We start from the raw sequence: 26,469 nt of genomic DNA, 5'->3' as shown, positions 1-26,469 counted from the left end.
ATTCCCAGCTGCTCTGGAGCTCCATTTGTGTGTTATTTCCTGCCTTCATTGTCACATGACAGTGTTGGACACATTCAGCATTTTCCACCAAGTACTATATAAAGTCTTAGGGATTGAAGAGGAAATGGTAAACTGGTGACGTCAGGGTTCCATGTTATCTTAGTTTAAAAATGCTTAAAACATTGCCACTGGGGAAGGGTTCCACATACAGTACTTGGATTGACATTTCCTCCCCTAAGGTATCCTCCGGGAATAGAGCCCCTTCCAAAGTCAGCAGGTTGTCCAGACTGGCAGTTGTGGGGGGCCCCTTCAGGGCAGGGCTCCTGTAGTGGGAGGGGCGGAACACCCTCAGGTATGGACCTCCTAAGGGTAGGTCCTGAGTGGGTTGAGCTAAGGGCACCTGCAATGGAGGAGGCCTACGCCCCAGCTGCCATACCCCACGCTTCAGCCTGCGGAAGACCTTCAGCTCATGGGTAGGGGCCCTTCTCTCTGAATTTGTCTCTGCCACTCTCACTTCTGCTTTCCTGCCCTCCTGTGAAAGGAGAGCGGTGGGGGACAGAGAAAAAAGGTGGGCAGACTCAGGTGTGGAGAACAGGTTCTCTTAAACTCCTTCTCTGCCAGGCCTGGGGAAAGGCAGGAGAAGAGGTGCTCATCTCTACGTACAAGAGAGGCGCAGTTTCAGCAAACTCCTTGCCTCTCATCACTTTGAACCTCCTCTTCATTTGTGCCTGGCTGTCTTGTGTTGGGAGGGCCTTTGGCTCTGAAGAGCTATGAGGCTAGGAAGCACAAGAGAAAGGAAATAGGAAGCTGCTGAAATTTTTTTCTAGGTTTATGGGCAAGAGGTACAGGCCAACTTTAGGTTTCCTTACAGATGGATCAATTGCTCAGTAGGATAGGAAGGGAAACCAGGAGCAGACCAGAAATGATACACGATGAAACAATAATAATTACCGGAATCCTAAAAGCCAACCTCAATCTAGCACTTAGCAGGTGCTAGGCCCGGTTCAAAGTACTTTACATGTATTAGCATTTCATGTAATCTTCATAACAACCCTACAAGATAAGAACTACAGTCATCTCAAACTTCACATAGGAGAAAACTGTGTTATAGATTGAACTGTGTCCCCCCAAAAGGTGTGTTAAAGTCCTAACGTCTGTACCTTGTTGTAGAGTAACTATACATGTTCTGATTAACACAAAATTGAGAGCTTTATTGAAAGGGACAGCTCGAGCTGGGGATAGACTGAACTCCATGTGGTAGAACCCAATAATCCAATATGGCCACGCCAGTGACATTCTATGAGGGTGAAAAAAAAGGACAGAAGTACAGTACTTGATTGGTATTTACAAACTTAAATCATTGAAAGATACCATTTGATTGGTAATTAAAACCTTAGACCATCAAAAGACATTACTTGATTGGCAGTAGATCATTTTAAGGTGGGACTGCCTCTAGCAGGAACTCAAAAGGCAGGACTTCCTATAGTGAAAGCTCATAAGGCAATTGGCTTAAAAGGATATACATGTCTTTCTTAGATTGCTAACAATGTGGTAATCATAAGGGTATGTGACAACGGGGTGGGGGGGTGTTTCAGGGTAGTTATGTCATCATTACCATACATTCCTCTCTCAAGGGAGTCGCCGTGTAGTTACATAATTATCGCCAGACATTTCTTAGTCTCATGATTATGTCTGTACGTAAAATGGCTGTTGCTAGAGTGGAAACGGAACTAGCCACAGAAGAGTTGCGCTCAAACCTCAAGCTGGCCACTTCAGGTTTTCTCAGGTACCTCACATATTAAAATTCCCTTACACAACCTGAAAATATGCCCGTTTGAAAATCGAGGCTTTCTTTTATTATGTTAACGAGGTCAGACTAGAGTAGGGTAGATTCTAAACCTAATCGCTTCTGAATGGTGTCTTATAAATGAGCAGAATAGACACAGACACAAACTAGGGCAGACAGACATCAAGAGACGCCGAGGACCACAGAAGGAATTGACACAGCAGAGGCTCTTGGTTTGTACTTCTAGCCTCCAGAACTGTGAGGAAATGAATTTCTGTACTTGGAAGCCACCCACTTGTGCTATTTGTTACAGCAGCACCAGGAAACTGAGGCAGGTTGACTTGCCCTAAATCCTGCAGCTACAAAACAGTAGAGCCAGGATTCTAACCCAAGCAGTTTGACTCGAGCCTGTATTCTTAAAAATCATTATGTTATCTCCATAAGGCTTATGCCTCGAGTAAACTTTGTGCAGTATTTTTCAGGAAACTGAGCTTGGTTCATAGGGAATCAGAGAGGGAAAAGACCAAACAGGATTCTTAAACTTTCAATATTTTCTAAGTAAAAATTTTCACACCCAACTATAAGTTGAACCATATGAAATTGCCCTTTTTAGGTTAAAAACGGTTGTGTATCATCAATTTCATACATCGTGGACATCACATGGTGGCATAGTGGTTAAGTGCCACAGCTGCTAACTAAAGGGTCGGCAGTTTGAATCCACCAGGTGCTCCTTGGAAACTGTGTGGGGCAGTTCTACTCTGTCCTATGGGGTCGCTATGAGTCGGAATCAACTCGGCGGCACTGAGTTTGGTTTTGGTTTTTTGGACCTCACATATTCTTGGAGAGCGTTATCTCCGTTACTAAAGGTATGTACTTTTTTTTCCCCCACCTTTTTCCACACGGAAAACCAAACTTAACTATCTTAGTTGCCTAATGCTGTCACGGGAAAAAAAAAAACAAAAAACACACCTATGGGTGACTCTGAAGAACAAATATTTCTTTCTTTAAAGCTCTGCAGCCTAGAAGTCTGAATTTAGGGTGTGACGTCAGCAGGCGTAGGCTCACTTAGTTGGCTCTGGGAAGATCTTTGTCTCTCTCAGCGTCTGTAGCCCAGGGCATTATTCAGCATTCCTCAGCTGCAGTTTGTGTATCTTCACATGGCATTTTTTTTTCTTATGGGTATGTCTCTCCACATCTGTTTTCCCTTTTTCATAAGACACTACTCAGAAGTGATTAGGTTCTGGTATGGCCTTATTAACATATTAGGGTCATATTTACAGGTACAGGGTTAGGACTTCAACATATCTTCATGGGGGACCTGGTTCAATCTGTAACAGTTATCATACTTCAAAGGGAAAATCTTGAAAGAACTTATAGGTGTATTCTACATTTTATTACATAGAAGCATAGAGGTTTTATTTTACAGCAGGTGTTTATCAACTATCTTCTGACCTTTTAAAGCTAAGGACAAAAGCATAAGATTTCACACTTTAGTATAAAAACAAGACAAAAACGAAACCCATTGCCATCGACTTGATTCCAGCTCATGGATGCAACCAAGGGCTCAAACATAGTAACTATTGTGAGGCTAGCACAGGACCTGGCAATGTTGGTTTTCTTGTACATGGGGTCATTATGAGTCGGATCTGACATGAAGGCACCTGACAACACTGAAAAGGAATAAAGCAGCCTCCTACTGTTTCTTCTGAGATAATTTTAAATGTTACAAATATACAAAGACCTGGTGGCACAGTGGTTAAACCCTCTATTGCCAACCAAAAGGTCTGTGGTTGGAACCCACCAGAGGCCCCAGGGGAGAAAGATGTGGCCCTGAGTTTCCCTAAAGATGACAGCCTTGGAAACCCTACGGGGCAGTTCCAGTCCGTCCTACAGGGTCGCTGTGAGTCGGAAACGTAGCCAGGCCGCGCTAAGGGGCAGAGCTGCAGTCAGCACGGAGCCACCTGCCTCCAAACTCTGACGCAAGCTAAGCCCTTCAGTCTGCCTGTCAACGTGCCAGAGCTGCAGAGCCAGATGCCAGCGCTCAGGGTCCGGGTGTCCGGTGTTTGCACAGTCGGCAGCCTGGACGTCCGTCGCCAGGTGAGCACTGCAGCCTGGACGTCCGTCGCTAGGTGAGCAGTGCAGCCTGGACGTCCATGGCCAGGTGAGCAGTGCAGCCTGGACGTCGGTCGCCAGGTGGGCCGAGCAGTCGGACGTCGTGCTTCCACCCGCCAGGTGAGCAGTGCAGCCTGAACGTCCGTCGCCAGGTGAGCAGTGCTGTCGGACGTCGGTCGCCAGGTGGGCCGAGCAGTCGCACGTCGTGCTTCCACCCGCCAGGTGAGCATCCTCGGGCTCCTGAGCGTGCTCCTTCCCTCGTCGTCTAAACACACGTGACCACCGGCCGGCCGCCATCTCCGGTCTGCACAGGGCCGTTCAGTGACGACAGCCACGTCCGCCGCGCTGTCCAGCCGTCGCCCTTCTCGGGGCGGGGCCCCAGGCGGCGCGGTCGTCCTTAGCCTCGGGGATCCGTGAGGGGAAGTAGCTCCGGGTCTCGCCGCGCCGCAGCTCGCGACAACGCGTCCTCCTCGTGGTCCCGCAGCGACGCCGCCCTGGCCCCGGGCTTCCGGCGCCCTCCCCGGGCCCGCGGGGCGGAGCTGGCCGGACGGCGGGGCGCACGCGCGCGGTGCTGCGCCGGGGCCGGCCGGGACTTCCGGTCTGAGCGCTTCCGGTTCTGGGTTTCCGGGTGGGCGCCGGCCGGCAGCGAGGGGGGCTGCAGTGGCTGCGGCCGGGGACAGCGCCATGGAGAAGCTGCGGCGGGTCCTGAGTGGCCAGGATGACGAGGAGCAGGGCCTCACCTCGCAGGTAGCCCCCCGGCCCTCGCCCCAGCCCCGGGCTGCTGCGGTCGGAAATCCCAGCGCCCACCCCGCCCCCGGGCGCCGGAGGCTCGACCCGAGCGGGTCAAAGTGTGTGTGGCGGGCGGGGGTCAGCGGGCCGGGGGCGGTCAGCGGGCCGGGGGGCGGTCAGCGGGCCGGGGGGCGGTCAGCGGGCCGGGGGGCGGTCAGCGGGCCGGGGGGCGGTCAGCGGGCCGGGGGGCGGTCAGCGGGCCGGGGGGCGGTCAGCGGGCCGGGGGGCGGTCAGCGGGCCGGGGGCGGTCAGCGGGCCGGGGGGCGGTCAGCGGGCCGGGGGGCGGTCAGCGGGCCGGGGGCGGTCAGCGGGCCGGGGGTTTGGGACCTCGTCTGCATGGCCGCCGGCTTAGGGAGGGCTGCAGCGCCTCGGGGCCCTGGTGGTGCGGCGGTGAAGAGCTCCGCGGCTAACCAGGTGGTCGGCAGATGGAGTCTACCAGCTGCTCCTTGGGAACCCTATGGGCCCTACTCTGTCCTATAGGGCCGCTATGAGTTGGCAACGGGTTTATGGTTTGGACACCCCCTCCCGGGAATAATTGCTGAAGTTTTTCGGGTTTTTATGGAGTCCACATAAGCTCTCTTGGAGAACCCACTTCCCCCTTCCTCCACTTCGACCTCTTACTCTTGGGGCCCCCCTTTGCCGCCTGTCTCCGTCTCCCGCGTAACCTTTCTTTGCACACTACTCTCCCTCAGCCTCTACTTGGCATCCTGAGCCTGTTGTGGGCTTCTCATTTCGGGCTGTGCAGTGCGAATAGGTGTGCATTACCTGCCAGTGATTTATCCTGTGATGGGTGATAAGCCCTTTGCTGCATCCGTTTACCTCTGGAGGTAAATGAGGTGCTGTGTGTGTTTTGAAAGTACGGGGACTGGAGGAGAAACAAAGCAGGTCATTGGGAAGGGAAGTATGTAATTCCAAGTTGTCTTAAGGCAGTGAGCCATGGTAAGAAATTAAAAAAAAAAAGTCTTGTCTCCGTTCTTTGCCCATGAGACTTGATAAGGATTACTTCCTCCTGTGGCATTGTTAAAAATAGGAGTTGAGCAGAGACTGCTTTGCATGCATTTTTATTATTTGCCAGCAAACAAATTCTTCTTCCGCACAAGTGGAACATTTAAACGTTTAATGCACATTTAGAACGTTAAAAGCATTTATAATGTAAAGATCTTTTATTTCTTTTCCTGACTTTGTTGCCATCACATTTGTTCAGCATCTCTTGTGGGTAGGGTTCTGGGCAACTGTGAGAGTTGACTCTTAAGAACCTGCTTTCAGTGAGCTCTGTAACTAGTTTGGCAAATCATAATAGTGATACCAAAAACCAAACCCTTTGCTGTCAAGTCAGTTCCAACTCAGCGACCCTGTAAGACAGAGAACTGCCCCATAGGGTTTCCAAGGAGCGGCTGGTGGACTGGGCTGCTGACCTTTTGGTTAGCAGCTGAGCTTCTAACCAGTGTACCACCAAGGGCTCCTTATCCAACTCATTCAGCATTTATTGAACCACTGTTGTGTCCCACATTATGCTCTAGATCTGTGCCATCCAATAAGTAGCCATAGCCACACATGGTTATTTAAATTAAATAAAACTTAAACTTCAGTTCTTTGGTCTCACTAGCCAGATTTCAGATTTTTCAGCTACATGAGTTAGTGGCTGCTGTATTGGATAGTGTGTATGTGGAACGTGTCTGTTGTAGATGGTTCTGTTGGATGGTGCTGCTCTAAACCCTGGGGGCCTGAAGGTGATATTGTCACCTCTCCTGAGGCCACTGTGTGGAGAGGAGATAGATATGTAGAGAAGTAATCCATCAGAGATTGGAGTGACTGGTATGGAGAAGTGCTGTGAATTCAGAGGAGGTTCGATCCTTCATTCAGGAAACATTGGAGCACCTATATGTATCTGGTGCTGTTCAAGATGCTGGTGACATAGCAGTGATCAGAGTAAAGTCCTTGACCACCTGGGCCTTACATTTTACCTGGAAAAAATAGCTAATAAAGAGGTAAGTATGTAAGACGTTGGATGGCGATTAAGTGCAGTGGAAAAGAGTAAAGCACTGAAGAGGCTGGGATTGCCCTATTACGTTGGATGATGCGGGAAGGTCACCCTGTGTGGGTGATGTGAGCATAGATCCAAAGAGCCATCGGGATGTCTGAGTAGGCTGTGCAAATCAGAGCCTCCCAGTAAGCGGGAACAGCGGATCTAAAGCCCTAAGAGTGGAGCGTGCTTAGCATGTCCAAGGACAATAAGGAGGCCAGAGTGGCTGGAGCAGAGGGAAGAACAGGGAGGGGTTTAGGAGAGGTGGGAAGTAGGATTCCAGACCACATAGGATCAGGTGGGTCATAGTACGGATTTTAGCTTCTGCTCTGAGTGAGATAGGAAACCACTGGGTTTTTGAGCAGAGCGGTGATGTGACGGACTTGGATTTTAAAGGATCTTTTGGCTGTGCTGTGGGAAACAGACTGTAGGGACAAGGGTGGAAACCTGTTTAGAAGACATTACAGAAGTCCAGTAAATGACTGTGGCTTCATTCATGGTGATAGAATTGACGTGGAAAACTATAAATAGTTTGAATGTGGAGCCCGAAGGACTGGTGGTTGATGGATTGCATGTGGGGAGCAAGAGGTGCCTTGGATGTCTCCATGGGGCCAGGCTTGAGCAGCTGGAAAGATGGAGTTCCCATTAGCTGCAGTGGAAAAGCCTGTGAGAGGAACAAGTTTGGGGAGGAAAATCGTTTCTGTTTTGGCTGCCAGTCTGAGATGCCAGTTAGCATGTGACTGGAGGTGTGAAGGAGGCAGTTGTGCATATGGCCCTAGAGTTCTTGGGAGGACATGTTATGAGCTAGGATAAGGGCCACAGTCTGCTCCCTGGGCGTCCCCAGTGTGTAAAGGCCAGGGTTGAGAAGGCGCCAACAGAGAGCTCAGAGGAGCAGCCAGTGAGGAGGGAGGGGACCCTGAGAGGGAGGTCCTAGAGAAAAAGTGTTCCAAGAAGGGGTATAGCAAATATTTTTAATAGCTTTTTTTTATATATATATATAAGAACTGAGGCATTACCATCACATTTGTCAGCAAAGGTCGTTGGTGACCTCTGTGAGAGCAATTTTGGTGGCTAGATGGGGATGAAAGTCAGATGAAGGTGGGTCAGGAGAGAATGGAAAGAGAAAATTGAAGACAAGTGTCGACATTTAAATGATTTTTGCTGTAGAGCAAAGAAATAGGTGGCACTAGGAGAAGGAAGTGGGGTCAAGGGAGGTTTTTAAAAGTTGTTTTTAACAATGGGAAACCGGATGTTTCTCTGCATTTGGAAACAGTCCTGAAAAGGGGAAAGTTGAGGCAGGCAGAAAGGGGCCTTAGGGGGGCACATAGAGTGCCATCTGGGAGTAAGAGGAGGCAGTGGGACCGGTGCACAGTGAAGGGCCTGGCTCTAGGTCAGCGCGGATGGGAGAAAAGGCAGAGAACGTGCACACAGGGCACAGATGCAGAGGGAGTGGTAGAGCAGTGTGATTCCTTCATGATTCCTTCATTCTCAGTGAACTAGAAATAAGGTCACGAGCTGAAAGGTGGGAGGGGGTGGGCACTGGAAGTTCAGGGAGAAGGTATGAAGTGGCTGTTCAGGAGAGTGAAGGCACAGGGAAACAGGGTAGACTTGTTAGCAGTACTGAGGTCCCACTTGAGTTTAGTGGTCGTGGGTTTAAAGAGTAGCATCGTTTCGTGTGTTTTTCCAGCCACACTAAGCAGCAGCAGCAGGTGCAGGATAGGCAGAGAGATGGATTCAAAAAGGGTTCAGAATTTGCCACGTGACTACATCAGAAGGACAGAGAGCAAAGACGTTGAAAATGTATGTGAGGAGTGATTGTAAGGCTGGCCACGAAACCTAAGCCGGTAAGAAGTTAGGGTGGCATTTGGAGAGAAGGAAGATAGTGAAAGGTGGTCGGGTCAGTGCGCGGTAGGTCTTGGCGGGTGGGTCACCAGAGATTTGGGAAGATAGGAGGCGGTGGTCAGAAGGTGCAATGCTTGCAATGGAGATGATGACCCGTTTCTGTCACATATACAGGGTTTGGTGGCTGAAAGGAAGGTGGGGGACCAAGAGTCTTAGGATTTTGGAAGGACTGTCACTTCAGTCATGAAATTGTCAAGAACGTGACCGGAGTGGTGGAGAGATGGCGATCAGACAGACGTAGAGACCTTCGAGGCAACTGCCGTAAGAAGGGGTAGCAGGTGTGGTGGATGATGGCGTGAGCTTGAGAGCGGGGTGTCTGGGTGTCCTTACGGTAGGGACTCCCCAGTGAGAGATCTTTCATTCACATTCATGTTTGCTTGAGGGTCCACCGATGTCTGCTTCCCGCTGGACCCCTCAGAATCCACCAAACAGACCACCAACCCCAAGAACCACATTTTTATTCTCAAGGCCCAGAAATCGTCAGAGAAATTATGAGTCCTGTGTTTGCCCTGCTGTTCCTTCAGTCTGAGCTGACAGGGCTTCTCTGCAGTGGTTGTTTAGATCCATCAGTCACAGGCCTGATCTCTTTAGCAAATGTTTGTGCCACGTGCCCTTGTCGGAAGTTCCAGCATATGCGTTCTTAGCTTGTACAGCAGAATTTTCCAAATCTTTAAGTTCTGGTTTCATTTTGCATAGTTTATTTTTAAGTTTATGTATTTTCTCCTGAGTTTCATTGTAAGCAGCAAAGAGAAACCAGGCTGTCTCTTTAAGATCTTATTTAACAGTCTCCTCAGCCAGATATACAAGTTCATCACTTTCAAGTTCTGTTTTCTACCAAACCTCCTAACAATTCAGACAAGCCCTTTGCCACTTTATAGCAAGGATTGAATTTCCTCCACTGCCCAATCACGTGTTCACCATTTCCTTTTAAAGCCTCACCAGAAGCACATTTAATGTCCACATTTCTAGAAACATTCTATTCGTGGTAATGGAAGCTTTCCCCACAGCTCTTAACTCTTCCTGAGCCCTCATCAGAATTGCCCTTAATGTCCATGATTCTACCGGCAGTCTCTTCAAGGCAATCTAGGCCTTACTGCCAAGCACGTCAGAATTCTTCCAGCCTCTATCCATCACCTGATTCTAAAACCACTTCTACATTTTGGCCTTAGAGCAGGATCCTCACCTTCCAGTACCAGATTCTGTCTTGGTTAGCTTGTGCTGCCGTACCACAAATACCACAAGTGAGTGGCTTCAAAGAACAGAAATTCATTTTCTCACAGTTCTGGAGGCCAGGTGTCCAAATCAGGGTCTCAGCTGTGTCAGTTCCTTCCCTGTCGTAGCCCCAGGCACGTGGCGGTGGATGGTTGCTACCTGAGTATTGCCAGGAACCAAGGGACACTTGGGGATGCCAGTTTTGATGGAGGTGGGCATTGTAAGCTGGGCAGACAGCGTCAGAAGTGGCTGTTAATGAAACCAGATTTGAAAACCATGGTGGTCAGCCTCAGAGCTGGGTCTTTAAGTAAAGAGAGAAACCAGTAGCAAATCTAACCCAGAGAGAAAGAGAAAATATTAATGTACATAAGTAGGACTCAGAAGGGAGGCATTTGTAGATACAGAGTAAATGCAAATTGTAACAGATGATGTGTGCAGGCCCATGGGAATACACTTGACACACTGGATGAAAGGGAAAGTCTGTCCGGGAGGAAGGGCAGGTCATCGATCTGCTGCTCCTTTTGGTCTCCCTCTCAGAAATCACTGTGTGCCGAGTTAACACCTTTCACCTTTGCATTGTGGTGCCAGCCTTGCCGGGTAGCTGCCAAGGATTCCCAGAGTTTTGGTGGGTCCATCATGATGGCAGTCTGCCCTGTCAGTGGACTCCGTGTATGGGGTCCCTTGGTCTGTAGCAGTGGCCACTGGCGTTTTACATCATTGGACCTGTGTGAGCGTCACTGGGGCGGGTCCTGTCCTGAAGGCAGGTGGGGTGGGGGATGGGTGAACGCGTCAGGGAGGTGCATAAATGGAGCCATCAGAGGTGGTTTTATGTCATGGCTGTGGATGAGATTGCTTAGGGAGAATACAGAGACGCTCAGAAGGAGACATTTGGTCACCAGGTGGAGGAGCTACGCGTAGGAGCAGCGGCGTAGGAGCAGCCGGAGTGGGAGGAGGAGGAGCCAGAGAAAGCCAGAGTGAAAGGAACCAGTCGGGAGGGAGGGGTGAGGTGTCAGGTGCCCTGGAGATGGAAGGCTGAATTAGGGCAGGGAAGAGTTTCTGCCTCCAGGGTTTTGGTGCAGTGACGGGAAGCTGGATGATGAGGGATGGCTCCCCAAGGCTGGGCACCTGCTATGTGCCAGGGCATGACCCCGCCAGCTCTTGGGGCTTACCCCACGGGGCCTTGCAGTGTTAGCTTCCTCCAAGTGAGCCTTGACGTGACAGGACTGAAAAACACTGGTTTATGGGGTGGGGGTTGGAGCCGTGGAGAAGCAGCAGCTCTTACAGGTTTGGTGGTAGCAGTGGGAGAAAGCACGTTCCCCTTCGTTGGTTTGACGTGGCAGGCCCTTCCTGTTCAGGCCCTGAAGCGTTCGGTGCCTTCCTTCCTGCTAATCTTCGCGTGGCTCACCCCCGGTTTCATTCAGATGTCTGTTTGAAGGTCCCCTCCTCAGAAGGACCTAGAAGCGCTACCCTGTTGAACTACAGTAGCGTCTCCATCCCTGCTCTGCATCCTTTTGGCCTGCCTGACTTTTCTCCCTACACTCACCAAACCCGGTGCTTGTTTGAAGACAGGGACTTGTCATGCTCCCTGCTGTGTTTCCCAGCACTTGGAACGAGATCTGGCACGTAGTGGCCACTTGTAAATGTCAGGTGGGTGAGTGAATGGGTGAAAGGCTGAATGAGCCCAAGCTGGAGGGTGAGATCAAGCTTTTTTTCCTTTAAGATGGAAGAGACTTAGCCATGCTTGAACGTTGGTGGAAATGGCCTCAGAGAGAAGACAGGGTTCACTCCTGGAGAGAGAAGCACAGCAGGTGGTCTGAGTTCCCTGGGAAGACCAGGGACAGGTTGACCTCTGCTCAGAGGAGACAAAGCCCTCTCTGTTGTAACCGGGGAGAGGGTATGAGCACAGTGCTTCTGAAGGCGGGCTTAGTGCCTGCAAGAAGCTAACGGAGTCCCCATTTGATAGGTTCAGTTTTTTCTGGGAAATAGGAGAAGTTGTTAGCCTAGAGTGGAAGCTTTGGGGAAGGAGTCAGAGACTTGACGTGGAGATGGATTGAAACAGTCGCTGCGTGGAGTGAGAAAGCGAGGTGACATCAAACAGAACAGAAATGGCGTTTGCTCACCACGCCGTTGAGAGAGCCCATTGAAGGTGGCAGTCACATCACGAGGTGTGTGTCCTGCTGCGTGACTCTGTCCGGCAATGCTCAGTGGTCAGGTGTGGCCCAGAGACAGGGTGGGGAGGTGAGTCCTGGTTGGGTTTGCCACATGGGTATAAAAGCAGATGGGAAATGCTGAAATGCCTCGTTGGAGTGATGTCCTGTGTGATTGCTGTTGAGGGAGGAAGGAGAGGGGCCTGGGGCCAGACACAGTGCCCGTGGGCACCGGGAACAGTGGGGTGCAGTACTGAGTCTGCCTGTGGCAGAGTGAGGCGCAGGGTTGAGAGTGGAAGTGTGCATTCCGGGATGGAGTTGTTTCGGGTCACCAATGTGGAGTGGAGGGAGAGGCCATGAGGATAGGAGGTGAGGGGCAGAAAGGCCAAGATTCCGGTATCTTGGAATCCGAGATGTTGTAGGGACCTGGGATCAGGAGATGAGGAGGTGACAGGAGGAGCAGGGGCAGGGTGTGGTGTGTCAGCCACGTAGCAGCGGAGGAGGAAGGGGGTTTGGCAGCGGCTCTGAGGGGCTTCTGAGAAGGTGACCGTGCCAGCCCCTCTCCTGCGCCTGCCTGTCTCGGTCTGGTGTCCACTGCTGTCGGGCTGAGAGGAGTCAGAGGACCATGCATTCAGTATATCCACGGATTGAAAGCCACACCACGTTCCCTGTATTCAGACGACAGTAGCCCAGCAACAGGCTACCCAGGGGGCCCCTTGGTGACAGTGGAGCCCTGTCCCTTGGCGTCCCCGTCATGTAGCGGGAATGGCAGTCGTTTCTGTTGTGTGTGCCGTGTGACTCATTCATTCATTCTTCATCTTGTGATTACTTGAATTTATTTTTCCTCCATTGTTTTCCAGTTAGTTTCTGTCTTTTTCAATGAATTAGGTCCTAGCTCCAGGCAGTGCTGTTTATTGCAGTAGGAAGCCAGCACCAGGGACCTGGGGGAAGGCAGCTCCAGCTTTGGAGATTGTTTGTCTTTGCTGCCTCTCCCTCTGGAAACAAACAAGTAGCATAATTGGTGGCAGTTTTAATGGGCATTGCTTTTCTAAACCCTGGGTTTAAGAGGCGGGGTGCTGGCTTGGGTGAGGTGGGTCCTGCCTGGGCTGGGAAGCAGAGCAGTCAGTGCCCCTGCTGCAGCGGGCAGAGCCTTGGGCAAAGGCTGTGCTGGCTCCCATGTGCTGAAGCCGCCTGTGCTCTTCCCAGTCAGAAGTTAGGAAATTTGAGTTTTGTTTCCAGATCCCTGACAATTTGCACGGTTTGGGACAAATCATTTACTTGTGGATAGAAGTTGCCAGATTTACAAATGGAAATAAGAACATGAATTAAATGAAACAAATTTAAGATGTGTCAAAAAGTGATGTCTGTTACATTGACAGAGTATTTAGTTATTTTTATCTACTTTTCATGCTACCTAAGGATTCAGAGATGAATCTGTTAAGGTAAGGAATGTAACCAAAGGTATTTTGAGCTGTTGGAAATAAAATTATGTATTTTTACTTCATTATCCTTGAAAATACGTTATTAGCATGTAGTGTTATTGTTAACATAAGTTAGAAATTTAAGTTTTGGAATGTAAATACATATTTCAAGTTTCTTGAAACAGCTATTGTTGATGCTTTATTAGCTTCGTTAGGAAATTCAGTTTGACTGGTACACTTGGCGATCTAAACGTGTTTGTTTAATCATTACTCGATGTTACAGTACACTCATGAAGTGTGCATACTTCTGCTTTTCCCCCATAATTTGGTTAGACTTTGCCTGCATATAGGAATGTTGTTGCTCTAGAATGAATTATCATTTGAAAAAATTGGTTTTGATCATGTTGAGGAGATACCCAAGGCTTTCATGAGTCAGGTTTGCGCTCCCATCCTTTTTAGTTAAACTTTTATAAGGGAACTGTTCTAACCCACCTGGTGTGGGCGCTCCCGGTGCCCTGCCTCAGTGCCCTTTACCGGGCAGGTGTGCCACCCCCAGTGGCTCCAGGTCCACACTAATGACTCACAGCTCTACCCTCTGCTACCCGGAGGGTTTTCATCTGTCCCCCGCCCCCAGCCTGCAGCCAGTGACCACTGGCGGAGGTGAGAGGTGGGCTGTGGAAGGCTGCCCCTGCCTCCAGACAGGACAACACCACAGTCCTCTTCACCCTCCAGCTCCTCATTGAAGTGCCCTCACCTCCTCCTCTGCATCTTGGGAGCCCAGCCGAATGCACCCTAAGACCCAGGAAGTGGAGAGTGTGTCCTGAGCCCTGTGTCCCCAGCCCCAGCGGTTGTCTTTTCTGGCCCTGTTTGATCCACACTTCACTTTTATTTTAATCCCTGAGGATTTTATAGTACATCCCATGCGTCACTTCATTTCCTCCTTCCCAGTGAGCATCTGCTGTCCTGCAGATGAGGACTTCTTAAAACCAAACACAATACTGTTACCACACCCAACAAAATGAACAGTTATTCCTCAGTGTAAGCTGATACTCAGACCCTGTTAACATTTCCCTTAGAGACCATGAATCTTAATGTTTGTAAATGACACTGCAGGGTGCAAAATAAGGCATTCGTAGTATATGCTAAAATGAAACTTTGCTGTAATCGATGGTAAAGAATCAGGCTGGCAAATGGGAATTTCAGAACGTATTCTAACTCTCCGTCCTCCCCAAGGTCCTGGATGGCTCCTCCCTCAGTTACAGCACCAGACTGAAGTGGTTTGCCATCTGCTTCGTGTGTGGCGTTGTCTGTTCTATCCTGGTAAGTTAAAGCTTCATATTACTAGGAATTTTTATTTCATGTCAGGCTAGTAATCCCTTATTACCAGCAAGCAGTGCACTTTATCTGAGTGGCTATTAGTCTGTTCTGATACATTTTTATCACCTAAAATAAAGGGGTAAAAAAAAAAAAAAAACCCGTTGCCATCGAGTCAATTCTTACTGATTGCAACCCTCTAGGACAGAGTAGAACTACGTCCATAGGGTTTCCAAGGAGCCACTGGTGGATTTGGACTGCCATCCTTTTGGTTAGCAGCGAAGCTCTTAACCACTGTGCCGCCAGGACTCCTAAAAATAAAGGAATAGAAATCAATAAAGATGTGGAAAATTTTCGGGATTCTGCCAGTTTTAAAAATAATTTTATTTAAGAGAAATCGGTGTGTGTTAAGAGATCTGAAAAAAGGAGAGTTTGTGATTTAGAGTCAGAATTGACTTGATGGCAGTGGGTTTTTTTGTTTGTTGGTTTTATTACCTTTTTAAGGTCTGTGGCTGGCACAAGGAGCGCTGGTGGCACAGTGGTTAAAGTACTCAGCTGCACGCCAGAAAGTTGGCAGTTCTAACCCACCAGCTGCTCCATGGGAGAAAGATGTGGCCATCTGCTTCCATAAAAATTACAGCCTTGGAAACCCTATGCCAGAAAACCAAATCTGTTGCCGCTGTGTCGATTCTGACTCATAGTGATGCCGTAGAACAGAGCAGACCTGTCCCATAGGGTTTCCAAGGCTGTAGTCTTTAACGGAAGCAGACTGTCAAATCTTTCTTCTCTGGCAGTTGGTCAGTTCAAACCAACCAACCTTTCAGTTAGCATCTGCGTGCTTAACCACTGTGCTTCCAGGTTTCCTTGGGAAACCCTATGGAGCAGTTCTACTCTGCCCTTTACGGCCACCATCAGCCGTAATTGACAGCAGTGGGTTTTTTTTTGTTTTTGTGGCGCAAACAGTTTGCACTTGACTGCTAGCCTAAAGGGTGGTTTGAACCTGCCCAGCGGCGCTACAAAAGAAAGCCCTGGTGATCTGCTTCCGTAAAGATCGCAGGCAGGAAAACTCTGTGGAGCAGTTCTACTCTGTAAGGTATGGGGTTGCTGTGAGTAGGAACTGACTCAACAGGAACGAGTTGGGTTTGGTGTATTCCTTTTTTTTTTTTTTTAGGTGGAGGTTTACAGTCAAGTGAATTTCTAATTCAAAATTTACACACATTTTGTTTTGTGACATTGGTTGCACTTCCTACAATGTGACAGCACACTCCACGTTTCCACCCCAGGTTCCTTGTGTCCATTTGTCCCGTTCTTGTCCCTTCCTGCCTCCTCCTCCTGCTTTTAGACAGAAGCTGCCCATCTGGTCTTGTAGTATTTGACTGAACTAAGAGGCACGTTCCTCATGTGTTTTATGTTTTATAGGCCTTTCTAATCTTTGTCTGAAGAGTGGGCTTCAGGAGTGGTTTCAGTTCTGCATTAACAGAGCTTCCAGGGGTCATAGTTTCGGGCGTTCCACCAGTCTCTGTCAGACCATTAAGCCTGGTCTTTTTATGTGAATTTTGAGTTCTGCCCCACACTTTTCTTCCAGTCTGTCTGGGACTCTCTGTTGTGTTCCCTGTCAGGGCAGTCATTGGTGGTAGCTGGGCACCATCTAGTTCTTCTGATCTCAGGCTGGTTTAGTCTCTGATTCATTTGGTTCTTTAGTCCTTGGCGCTAGTATTTTCCTTGTGTCTTTGGTTTTCTTCATTCTCCTTTTCTCCGATTGGGATGGGACCAATAGATGTATCTTAGATGGCTGCTCGCAATCTTTTAAGACCCCAGACATTACTCGCCAAACTGGGATGTAGAACATTTTCTTTATAAACTATGTTATGCCATTTGTGCTAGATGTCCCCTGAATCTATGGCCCTCAGGCCCTAGTCCCAGCTACTCTGTCCCTCAAAGTGTTTGAATATGTCCAGAAAACTTCTTTGCTTTTGCTTTGGTCCAGTTGTGCTGACTTCCCGTGTTGTGTGTTATCCTTCCTTCACTGAAGTTGGCACTTGCCTTCTATCTACTTAGTGATTTTCCTTCCTCGTCCCTCCCCACCATCAAAGAATGTTTTTTTCTGTGTGTAAACCTTTTCTTGACTTGTTATACAGTATTTGTCCTTTTGTGACTGACTTACTTTATTCAGCATAATGACCTCCAGATTCATCATGTTAGGAGATGTTTTGCAGATTCATCGCTGTTCTTTATCATTGCATAATATTCCATTGAGTGTGTGCACCATAATTTGTTGACCCATTCATCTGTTGATGGGCATTTAGGTTGTTTCCATCTTTTTGCTATTGTGAGTAGTGTCGCAGTGAACATAGGCGTGCGTATGTCTATTTGTGTGACACCTCTTATTTCTGTAGGGTATAGTCCGAGGAATGGGATTGCTGGATCATATGGTGTTTCTGTTTCTAGCTTATCAAGGAAGCGCCTTATCATTTTGCAAAGTGGTTATACCATATTACGTTCCCACCATCAGTGCATCAGAGTTCTAATCTCCCCACAACCTCTCCAACATTCATTTACATTTTTTGGGTTAGCGCCAGCATTGTTGAGGTGAGATGTTATCACAGTGTAGATCTGATTTGCATTTCCATAATGACTAATGATTGTGAGCGTTTCTTCATGTGCCTGTTAGTCACCTGAGTGTCTTCTTTGGTGAAGTGCCTGTTCATATCCTTTGCCCATTTTTTAATTGGGTTATCTGTCTATTTGTTGTTGAGGTGTTGCAGTATTTCGTAGATTTTAGGTATTAGAGCCTTCTCAGATATGTAATAGCCAAAATTTTTTTCCCAATCTGTAGGTTCTCTTTTTACTCTTTTAGTGAAGTCTTTGATGAGAATGTTTGATTTTTAGGAGCTCCTGGTTATCTTGTTTCTCTTCTGATGTTCGTGTGTTGTTAGTTATGGTTCGTATACTATTTATGCCATGTCTTAGGGCCCCCAGCGTTGTCCCTATTTTTTCTTCCATGATCTTTATCGTTTTAGATCTTTGATCCATTTTGAGTTACTTCTTGTGTATGGTTTGATGTATGGATCCTGTTTCATTTTTTTTTTACAGATAGATACCCAGTTATGCCAGCAGCATTTGTTAAAGAGACTGTCTTTTCCCCCATATAACTGACTTTGGGCCTTTGTCAAATATCAGCTGCTCATAGGTGGATGGATTTATGTCTGGGTTCTCAATTCTGTTCCATTGGTCTATGTATCTGTTGTTATACCAGTACCAGGACTACCGTGACGATATAATAGGTTCTAAAATCAGGTAGTGTGAGGCGTCCCACTTTGTTGTTCTTCTTCAGAAATCCTGTACTTTATCCAGGGCCTCTTCCCTTTCCATATGAAGTTGGTGATTTGTTTCTCCATCTCAATAAAAAATGCCATTGGAATTTGGATAGGGATTGCATTGTATCTGTAGATCGCTTTGGGTAGAATTGACATTTTCCCAACGTTGAGTCTTCCTATCCATGAACATGGTATGTTTTTCTGCTTACGTAGGTCTCTTCTGGTTTCTTGCAGTAGTGTTTTGTAGCTTTCTTTGTGTGGGTCTTTTACGTCCCTGGTCAGATTTATTACTAAGTATTTCATCTTTTTGGAGGCTGGTTTATTACATTTTTTACCCTGCCATTTAAAATGGATGTTAAATTTAAATAGAATGAGATGTACTTGTGAATAAAGGCTTTGTTATGGCTCTTTTATGGGCAAACAGTTGAAATTAGCAAATAACATTGAAAATTAACTGATTATATAAATAAGTAATCAGAGGCTATACTAGCACATTTATATTGTAATATGTTATTATGTAATAAAATTTATGTCTTATTAGTGGTACTGTAGTGCACATTTATATTTTAAGCCATTAAAATGACTAAATTATTTTTAAATAACTGTGTTAATTCAGGGCACTGGATTGCTGTTTCTTCCCCAAGGCATGAAACTTTTCGCAGTGTTTTATACTCTTGGAAATATTTCTGCATTAGCTAGGTATGTATTTCCATTTGGCTCCACAGAATATTTTGTTTGCTACTACTAACAAAATTTACCTTTCTGGGACTGATGTTTGTCTCTGTTTTACTCAGTCTTTGCTGTGGTGGGATGGCATGGTGCTTCTGTCTATAGCACCGTGTTGGCTTCACTTACCTCCAAAATTCACCTTTCTAATAAGCACTTTTCTAATAGGATGATTTCTGTAGCTGTGTACGTAAGTAGAAGAAGGCTGATGGTGCAGTGGCTAACGCACTTGGCTGCTAACTGAAAGGTCAGTGGTTCGAGCCCACCAGCCGCTGTGCAGGAGAAAGATGTGGCAATGTGCTCCCATAAAGATTATAGCCTTGGAAACCCTGTGGGGCAGTTCTGCGCTGTCCCATAGGGTCGCTATGAGTTGGAATAAACTGGACAGCAGTGGGCTTGGTTTGGTACAGGTATACTTAATGCGAACTCCAGCCATAGAATCTGTATTCATCCAGTAACTACATAGTGACTGCTTCCACGTGCCAGCTGCTGTTATAAACAGGATATTAATGATAAGAATAGACAGCACTTGGGGGCTTTGTGTGTGCCAGGGACGGTTCTAAGTGCTTTGTATCTTCTACGGCCTGTTTCTGAGCCAGCTGCTGTTAACATCCTCATTTTATAGCTGGAAGTCGTAGTGCAGAGAGGGCAGGCCGCTCCTCTTGCCCATGCTGGGTCACTCATCAGTTGCTGAGACAGGACCCCAGTCCAGACAGCCCCAGCCCAGGCTTTCTTTCCTGTGCTTGTGTGCAGCTTGTGTGTCCATGAGGGGAGATAGGCAGACAAACAGAGGAAGACCTGAAAGGTAAATGGGTTGATGCTGTGGGCACCCAGCGGCTCCTCTCCAGGGGATGCTTTGAGTCTGTGGTGTACTTTGGGTTCGGTATTCCTGCCCGTCAGATGGTTACAAACTCAAGGGGTCTGTGTTTGCGCATGCCTCAGCTCTCAGGAGTCCTTTGCTTTCTTTAGGAATTCTCAAAGGGGTCGGAGGTATTGTCGGTGGACGTGTCCTAAGCCAAGGCCAAGCTCAGTCCACTGTTTACGTGCTCACGCCTACAGTGATGGAATCACTTGTCTTTTAAGCTGACAAAACGATTCTCCTTCAAATTAAAGTACAAAACGAAGGCTGATTAGGAATTTTATATTGTGTCAGCTGCTAAGAAAGGAGAGCTGACTGGGGATGGGTTTTCATTCTGGAGGGGGATGTGCAGAGAGAGAAGGGTTAGTAGTTAGTGGGGAGCCAGGTAGTCACGCAGAGAAACGGCCTTCTTAGCTTAGGGTCGCTTTAGTGGCCGTGTGCGCTGGTAGCTGTAACGGAACGCGTCGTGAATGTACAAGCAGGCGTTTATGTGTCGTGGGAAACTAATAGACTTTCCCCTTAATATAAATGAAAAAAGAGATTTTTGTTTAATATACTGCTTGTTTTTTTTTTAAGCCAGTTACTTTTACATAGCCAGACAAACTGGTAGACCCATATCTCATTTCTTTGGTATCAAATAGTACGTGTTTTTTAATGGGACCCATGAAGCAACTGAAGAAAATGTTTGAAACAACAAGACTGCTGGCAACAGTTCTCATGCTTGTAAGTAAATGATTTTTTTTTTTTTAAACTTCTGTTAAAGTATTTTTTTGCATTCTTATTTACAAGTAATTGCCTGCTTTTATGCGTGCACTATTGTTATGTTTTTCTAGTTGACTATAATAATTCTGTCCTTAAGTCTGTGTGTTTGGCTAAGCGCAGCTTGTTTTCTGCTGCGTACATTTAACCCTAGCTGTGTGTATCTCAAGTGAAAATTAGAGTTTGATGTATCAGGGCACTGAACTGCTGTTTCTTCCCCAAGGCATGAAACTTTTCGCAGCGTTTTATACCCTTGGAAATATTTCTGCATTAGCTAGGCATGTAGCTCGGTTTGGCTCCACAGAATATCTTGTTTGCTACTACTGACAAAATTATTTAAGTCTTACAGGTTGTTTCTCGATTGTTGTTTGCACTCTTTGGAAAATAAAAATCCAAAACCCCATTGCTGTCGAGCAACATATAAACATTTAACTTTATCCAGGATATTGAAGAATTGTATACAATTAGACTACTCGAAGTTTATATTCCATTAAGATTTTACTTAGATTTGGTTTATCCTTTTACCTATCTTAACTTTTTTGGTAACTCACTGTACGTTATACAAAGTTGAGAGCGTTTCAGTTAGAACATCCAGAAATGCACAGCATTTCCCAAGAAGGACCATTAGTTTATACGATTAACTTGGTTACAGCTTGAATCATAACATCTCCAGTGCAGGGCTCTGCTTGGTCTCATTTGCTGTTGACACGAGGTTATGCCTGATAATGAGATGGACAAATGCCCCACCCACCTAGCACCTTTTCCAGGCGCCCACCCACCTAGCACCTTCTCCAGGCCCCCACCCACCTAGCACCTTCTCCATGCCAGCCAGCAACTCAGGCACGGCACAGACGCTCTGATGGCATCCTTACAACGGCCCCCCTGGAGTTGGTTGGTCGGTGTTGTCCTCACTTTAAAGACAAGAAAACGGAGGCCTGAACATGTTAGCTAGCTGGACATGGGACACTTGTGATGAGCACCAGAGCTAGGATTTGCTCGTCACCACTGCTGGGAACTGCCCTTGTTTTTTTACCCTCGTGCCTACTTCTGGTGACTTGAAGGGATGATCAGGATTGCCTTCACAGGGACGTGACCTGATGACTTCCCACGTGGACCATCATTGCAGTGATGGAATGTGTGAGGCTAGTAAGCTGGAGCTCACTGCATGCCTGCACAGGGACGTGTCCTGATGACTTTCCACATGGACCATCATTACAGTGGTGGAGTGTGTGAGGCTAGTAAGCTGGAGCTCATGGCATGCCTTCTCAGCTGTCCCGATGCTCTGTATTGGCAGCACTGTGTTATTACACGTGACCATAAGTGTTCATCAGGACAGTCCTCAAGCATTTTTTCTGTGTACTTAATAGATCATATTGGGTGCTTCCAATTTTCAGGGAATATTACAATCCTAGACTTTAAAATAATACGCATGGAACATATAAGTAAAATGAGAGTCACCTGTCTTACTGATTTTGTTATGTACTATGTTATCTGTGTCAACGAGTGCAGAATAGTTCAGTTCTATCAGGCTTTTGAAAGGATCTCAGATTTATAATTTACATATTCTTTTCTTCTACCTAGTTGTGTTTCGTATTTACCCTGTGCGCTGTTTTTTGGGTAAGTTATCTTAAACGTGTTGGCTTTCTGCCATATGTCCCTCTACCAGGCTCATCTCTTTGGGGTAAAGTGTCATCACACTGTCATCTAAAAGTAGCTCAAAGTCTGGTTTCTTAACCTCCCCCACCCCCCCAAAGATTAGCTGTCCCCAGTATTCGTATGGGGACATCCAGTTAGTGGCTAGACTTGCGATCACTTCTCCACCTAAAACGTAGGCAGGGGTAAGTGGATAAACACGTACACACGCACTAACTTTGAGGTTAGGTCGACTTCTCTCATGATACCTTTCTTACGAGAGGGTCTTGCTTAGGACCCATGTTCTCTTTACAGACCATTCCAATTAGTGCGCTTAGGCTGTAATTCTGTAGGGTAAGGAGGCTTTGGCTGCTGGGGCAAGGCCACTGATGAGTAGCGAGATGTTAAAACAAACAAGGAGAAAGACCCAGAAATCAAAACAGATGAACAAAAAGCGACAAAAGAACTTAAATCAGTCTTGTACCACTTAAGGTGGTCAGCTCCTCAGCACCCTTTAAAGAAGCTACATTATTACAGCTCAGCTTATTTATTGATGTCCCTGACTCATTATATTTATTTATTGTATCCTACTTCCCAGAAAAATTTAAGTTTGTCCTTGAGCTACCAATAAATTGCATGTTTTAAAGAAGAAAGGTAGTGCGTGATGTAGTTTAGAAACAAAAAGTGCTCTGGTTTCCTTTTTCATTTTTGACGACATAAGGACTGAACTTACACCTCATTTCCTAGTGACAATTTAAAATTACGTACCTAAAGTGTTCTACGCATCCCTGTGGAACATTAATTCAGCAGCTTGTGTGTTTATAAGCAGTAAAAATAAATAAAGATGGACAAGGAATTCTCAAACTTCTTCCTTTCAGAACAACCATGGAGACTTGTTTATGTTATTCCAGAAAATCACAGTAAAATAGTTTTTCTCCAAAAAATAAGGAAAGGAGCAAGTTGAAATAAGTATGTAAATTCCCCATGGAATAATTCAAGTGAGACTTTAAATCTCGCAAACTTTAAATCTGGAAAAGTTGATGTTTTCTTTGAAGACCGTTAGAGTTTTAATGTTTTTGGTCTGTGCAGTTATTTCAGCAACTTTTCTTAGTATTTCACAGTATTCAAATGAATGGATCAGAGAATCTTAGAAAGGAAATGAACTTTGTGCATGTTTAAATTTCAGATTACCTTCTTAAATTTATTATACTGAAGTGTAATAAAATAAATGAGCTATCATCTACATTTTTGAAGAAAACAGTTGTTAAAACTCTAAACCGAGCACTTCTCTTTTTCTGTCCTCAGTGGCATAAGAAGGGATTGGCCTTGCTGTTCTGTGTACTGCAGTTCTTGTCCATGACCTGGTGAGTCTTTTCTTACCTGCTTCAAGTCATGACCTGGTGAGTCTTGTCCTACCTGCTTCAAGTCATGACCTGGTGAGTCTTTTCTTACCTGCTTCAAGTCATGACCTGGTGAGTCTTGTCTTACCTGCTTCAAGTCAGACTCCCCTCAGCTCTGGAAAGCACCTGTGTTCCGAACGGGAAAAGCCCTGGGACAGTAGCTGACGTTCTGTTGAGCGTTAGATGCGCACACCTGGGGCCTAGCTGGCCTGCTGAGGGGTCAGAGGAGGCCTGAAACTGTCCCCTTAGATTTAATAGCACGAGTTGGGGTGACTGCAGTGAGATCTGTGGAGTGGGCGGGTTTTCAGTCACATTGTGGGGAGAGGGGCTACGGGGTCAGCTGGAGGTGAGGAAACAGGAGAGAGAAGGTGGAGCTGCGGCGCTTGAGGAGAGCTGCCTGGGCTCTGACGCAGGATTTCAGTTGAAGAGGAAAGCCGCGGGGTGCTCTTACCTGGTCAGGCAGTGTGCGCCCATTTCTCCCTGATCTGTGAGAGAAACAGGGAGAAGCAGAGGTGATGCCAGCTCACAGGACGGGTCCAAGGCCTGTCCCCCTGTCCTTTTAGTACGAGTTCATTACTGTGTTGCCTGTGGCATTCCCTGGGATCCCTGACCTCTCAGTAGATCAGCCAGGGGTTGCATTTTAACAAGTTCCCAGGCAAGGCTGTTGCTGCTGGTGTAGGGTCACATTTGAGAATCACTGTCCAGTATCGTGCTGCTTGTATTTGACTATGAGAACTTATAACACCACGTTAGGGTGTTAGAATATGGCTGTTTGGTGTAAAGAAAAACATGACTTAGGTGAAGTTTCACTGTATTTGAATTTTTTTTTACAGGTACAGTTTATCATACATTCCATATGCAAGGTGAGTCTGAATTTTTGTTTCGTTGTTTCTGTACCTTTAATTATGTTTTACACGGATACATCAGTTGTAATAATTTTCACATTAGAATCTTCTTTATCAGTGTTTTTTGTTGACTCTGACTTTCTTCCTAAAAGGAAGTAAGTCACTTTCTAAATGAGGCAGTGGAAGTTTGCCATGTAAAGTGTTTAAATGTAACTATTTTGAACTTAGGAACTGGTACGTTGTAACTTCCTGACTTACCATCTGAATATTTGCGGCTGTAGAATTTTGACAAGAGACTACCTGAGCCTTCCCTAAGTGCAGCTATTCAGTCTATGAGATGTGGACACGCAAAAAAAGAAAGAAATTAGTGGGAAAATGCGATCTGATAATATAAGTTTTTTATTTTGATTGGGAGAAATGTGTTTATTCTGCATATCAAGAGGTAGCTGCCATTTTGTTATGTTTTCAGAGAAAAACTAATTGTGAATGAACACACAAGACAAATTTGCGATCTTAAATCTGACAGATTCAGACAGATACTCTGGGAAAGCAAGCCTTTGCTGCACTGTGAAATCGGGAAACATAAGTTGTATATAAAAAACAGCAAAATTATATGCATAACGTGAACAAAAGGAACCCTGGTGATACAGTGCTTAAGTGCTTGGCTGCTAACCAGAAGGTCTGCAGTTCAAACCCACCAGCAGCTCTGCAAGAGAAAAGACTTGGCAGTCTACTTCTGTAAAGATTTAAAAAACCCGTTGCTGTGGAGAACCGACTCAGTGTCCTATAGTGACCCTTTTGGTTAGCAGCTGAGCTCTTTGCCACAGCACCTCCAGGGCTCTGTAAAGATCACAGCCTAGGAAACCCTATGAGGCAGTTCCACCCTGTCACACGGGTCGCCATGAGTTGGGATCAGCAACAGCAATACGAAGGATGAAGGAAATTGGTAGAAATTCTATCTTCCTTCACTTTCAAATGGATGATTGTTTTTAATGCAAAACAAGCAAAACTGGGCTGGTCAGCTGCAGGTGAGAAAGCTGTAGGATGAGGTGCAGAGCTCACTAACCACTTCAGGAGCTTCTTGGGAGATGCCCGGCCTCGTGCTGCCACCAAACCACCGGCTGCGGCTCCTTGATGCTTCTCAGTGAGGAGAAAGGTCTCCTGGAGACGCTGCCCACTCCCTATAATTAGAGACCTGGCGATGGCCAGGCCTGCCCTTGCCCAGTGTCACCCCAGTGTCGAGGCTCCTGGCCCTGCAGCAGTGTGCAGAGTGCCCACAACACTCAGAGCCTGCTGGAGGATAATCCCAACGTTCGGATAAAAAGTAGCTGTAAGTGGATAAAAGTATTAAGTAATGGTTTAAACAATCGTTTTGGAAGAGAAAGGTGCACTGTGGTAAGGCTTATCACACTCATTGTTTCGGAATTCTTAGGATGCAGGTATGAACATTTTACTTAAAAAGTGTGGTTCGTTATTCTTTTTTAAAAAATTAGTTGTTACTTTTTTTTTTTTCTTTTTGTGTGTGTGTTTAAATATATTTCTTTTTACTGAAATCAGCGTATGTGCTGGTAAAGATTTCCTAAAATAAATACCATTTCAAAAATTAATAAGTAATTTCCAAGTCTCAGTTCTTGGTTTCAGGTGATACTCAGCATGGTTTCAGTTCCTCAGAAGCGGTTTCGGAGAGTCTGCTGGGTTTGTTGTAGAAAAGGTGATAGCGTGTTTGTCTCTCGCAGGAACACTTTCTGCAGATCTGCTCTTGAGGAAGATTGTTCATATCCTGTGTTTTCCTCCTCTTTTTCACCAGGGATGCAGTAATTAAATGCTGTTCTTCTTTACTAAGTTGAAAACCAGAAGCTTTTGGAAAAGAACGTTTGAACGTGAATACTCTGTCCTTGGTGAAGCACACTCGCCGATTCAGTAATGACCACCAGAGCCGTTGCTGTGACCCTTTAAGCCCGCTTGTACACTGGCAAAGGCTGCGTGTGTAATTAAACTCTTGGATGCTTGTAACTTTAAATTCAGTATGTGTTCTTAATATGTTCTTCCAAGGATGAGGAGATGTTAATCACTGCCAGCTGCAAATTATTTTTTGTGTTTTTGAATCCTTTCAACAACTTTTGGGATGTGAATATTTAAGGGTGAATCTGTGCTGCAAGGTATAGTCAGCTTTTGGGGTGCTCTTCCACTGTCTACATTTTTTTAAACTTTTTTTTTTTTTTTTT

General features: G+C 46.5%; 2 protein-coding genes across 2 annotated transcripts; one reads left to right on the top strand and one right to left on the bottom strand.

The window, feature by feature from the left end:
* Positions 1-2,767: 2,767 nt before the first annotated feature.
* Positions 2,768-4,584, bottom strand: LOC126070346 (translation initiation factor IF-2-like). Its single transcript, XM_049874467.1, has 2 exons — positions 4,051-4,584; positions 2,768-4,018 (listed from the first exon to the last, which is right to left on the bottom strand). The coding sequence occupies exons 1-2, from the start codon at positions 4,582-4,584 to the stop codon at positions 3,674-3,676; spliced, it is 879 nt and encodes a 292-aa protein (XP_049730424.1). The 3' UTR covers positions 2,768-3,673.
* Positions 4,455-26,469, top strand: SFT2D1 (SFT2 domain containing 1). Its single transcript, XM_049905235.1, has 8 exons — positions 4,455-4,645; positions 14,626-14,712; positions 18,640-18,722; positions 20,250-20,331; positions 21,949-21,984; positions 23,305-23,363; positions 24,233-24,262; positions 26,052-26,469. The coding sequence occupies exons 1-8, from the start codon at positions 4,583-4,585 to the stop codon at positions 26,089-26,091; spliced, it is 480 nt and encodes a 159-aa protein (XP_049761192.1). The 5' UTR covers positions 4,455-4,582; the 3' UTR covers positions 26,092-26,469.

This window comes from Elephas maximus, chromosome 1 (assembly GCF_024166365.1).
Source record: "Elephas maximus indicus isolate mEleMax1 chromosome 1, mEleMax1 primary haplotype, whole genome shotgun sequence".
NCBI classification, from domain to species: Eukaryota; Metazoa; Chordata; class Mammalia; order Proboscidea; family Elephantidae; genus Elephas; species Elephas maximus.
Note: the sequence above shows the minus strand (reverse complement) of the source record. Positions and strands in the feature narration are given on the sequence as shown.

What these genes read in the sequence shown, in the direction of transcription:
- LOC126070346 (XM_049874467.1), bottom strand. Translation starts at nt 4,584, where the DNA reads ATGGCGCTGTCCCCGGCCGCAGCCACTGCAGCCCCCCTCGCTGCCGGC. An exon ending in CGTCCGACAGCACTGCTCAC is followed by an intron (nt 4,019 to 4,050) that starts CTGGCGACGGAC and finishes TGCACTGCTCAC; the next exon opens with CTGGCGGGTGGAAGCACGAC.
- SFT2D1 (XM_049905235.1), top strand. Translation starts at nt 4,583, where the DNA reads ATGGAGAAGCTGCGGCGGGTCCTGAGTGGCCAGGATGACGAGGAGCAG. An exon ending in AATATTTCTGCATTAGCTAG is followed by an intron (nt 18,723 to 20,249) that starts GTATGTATTTCC and finishes GGTATCAAATAG; the next exon opens with TACGTGTTTTTTAATGGGAC. An exon ending in TGGCAACAGTTCTCATGCTT is followed by an intron (nt 20,332 to 21,948) that starts GTAAGTAAATGA and finishes TCTTCTACCTAG; the next exon opens with TTGTGTTTCGTATTTACCCT.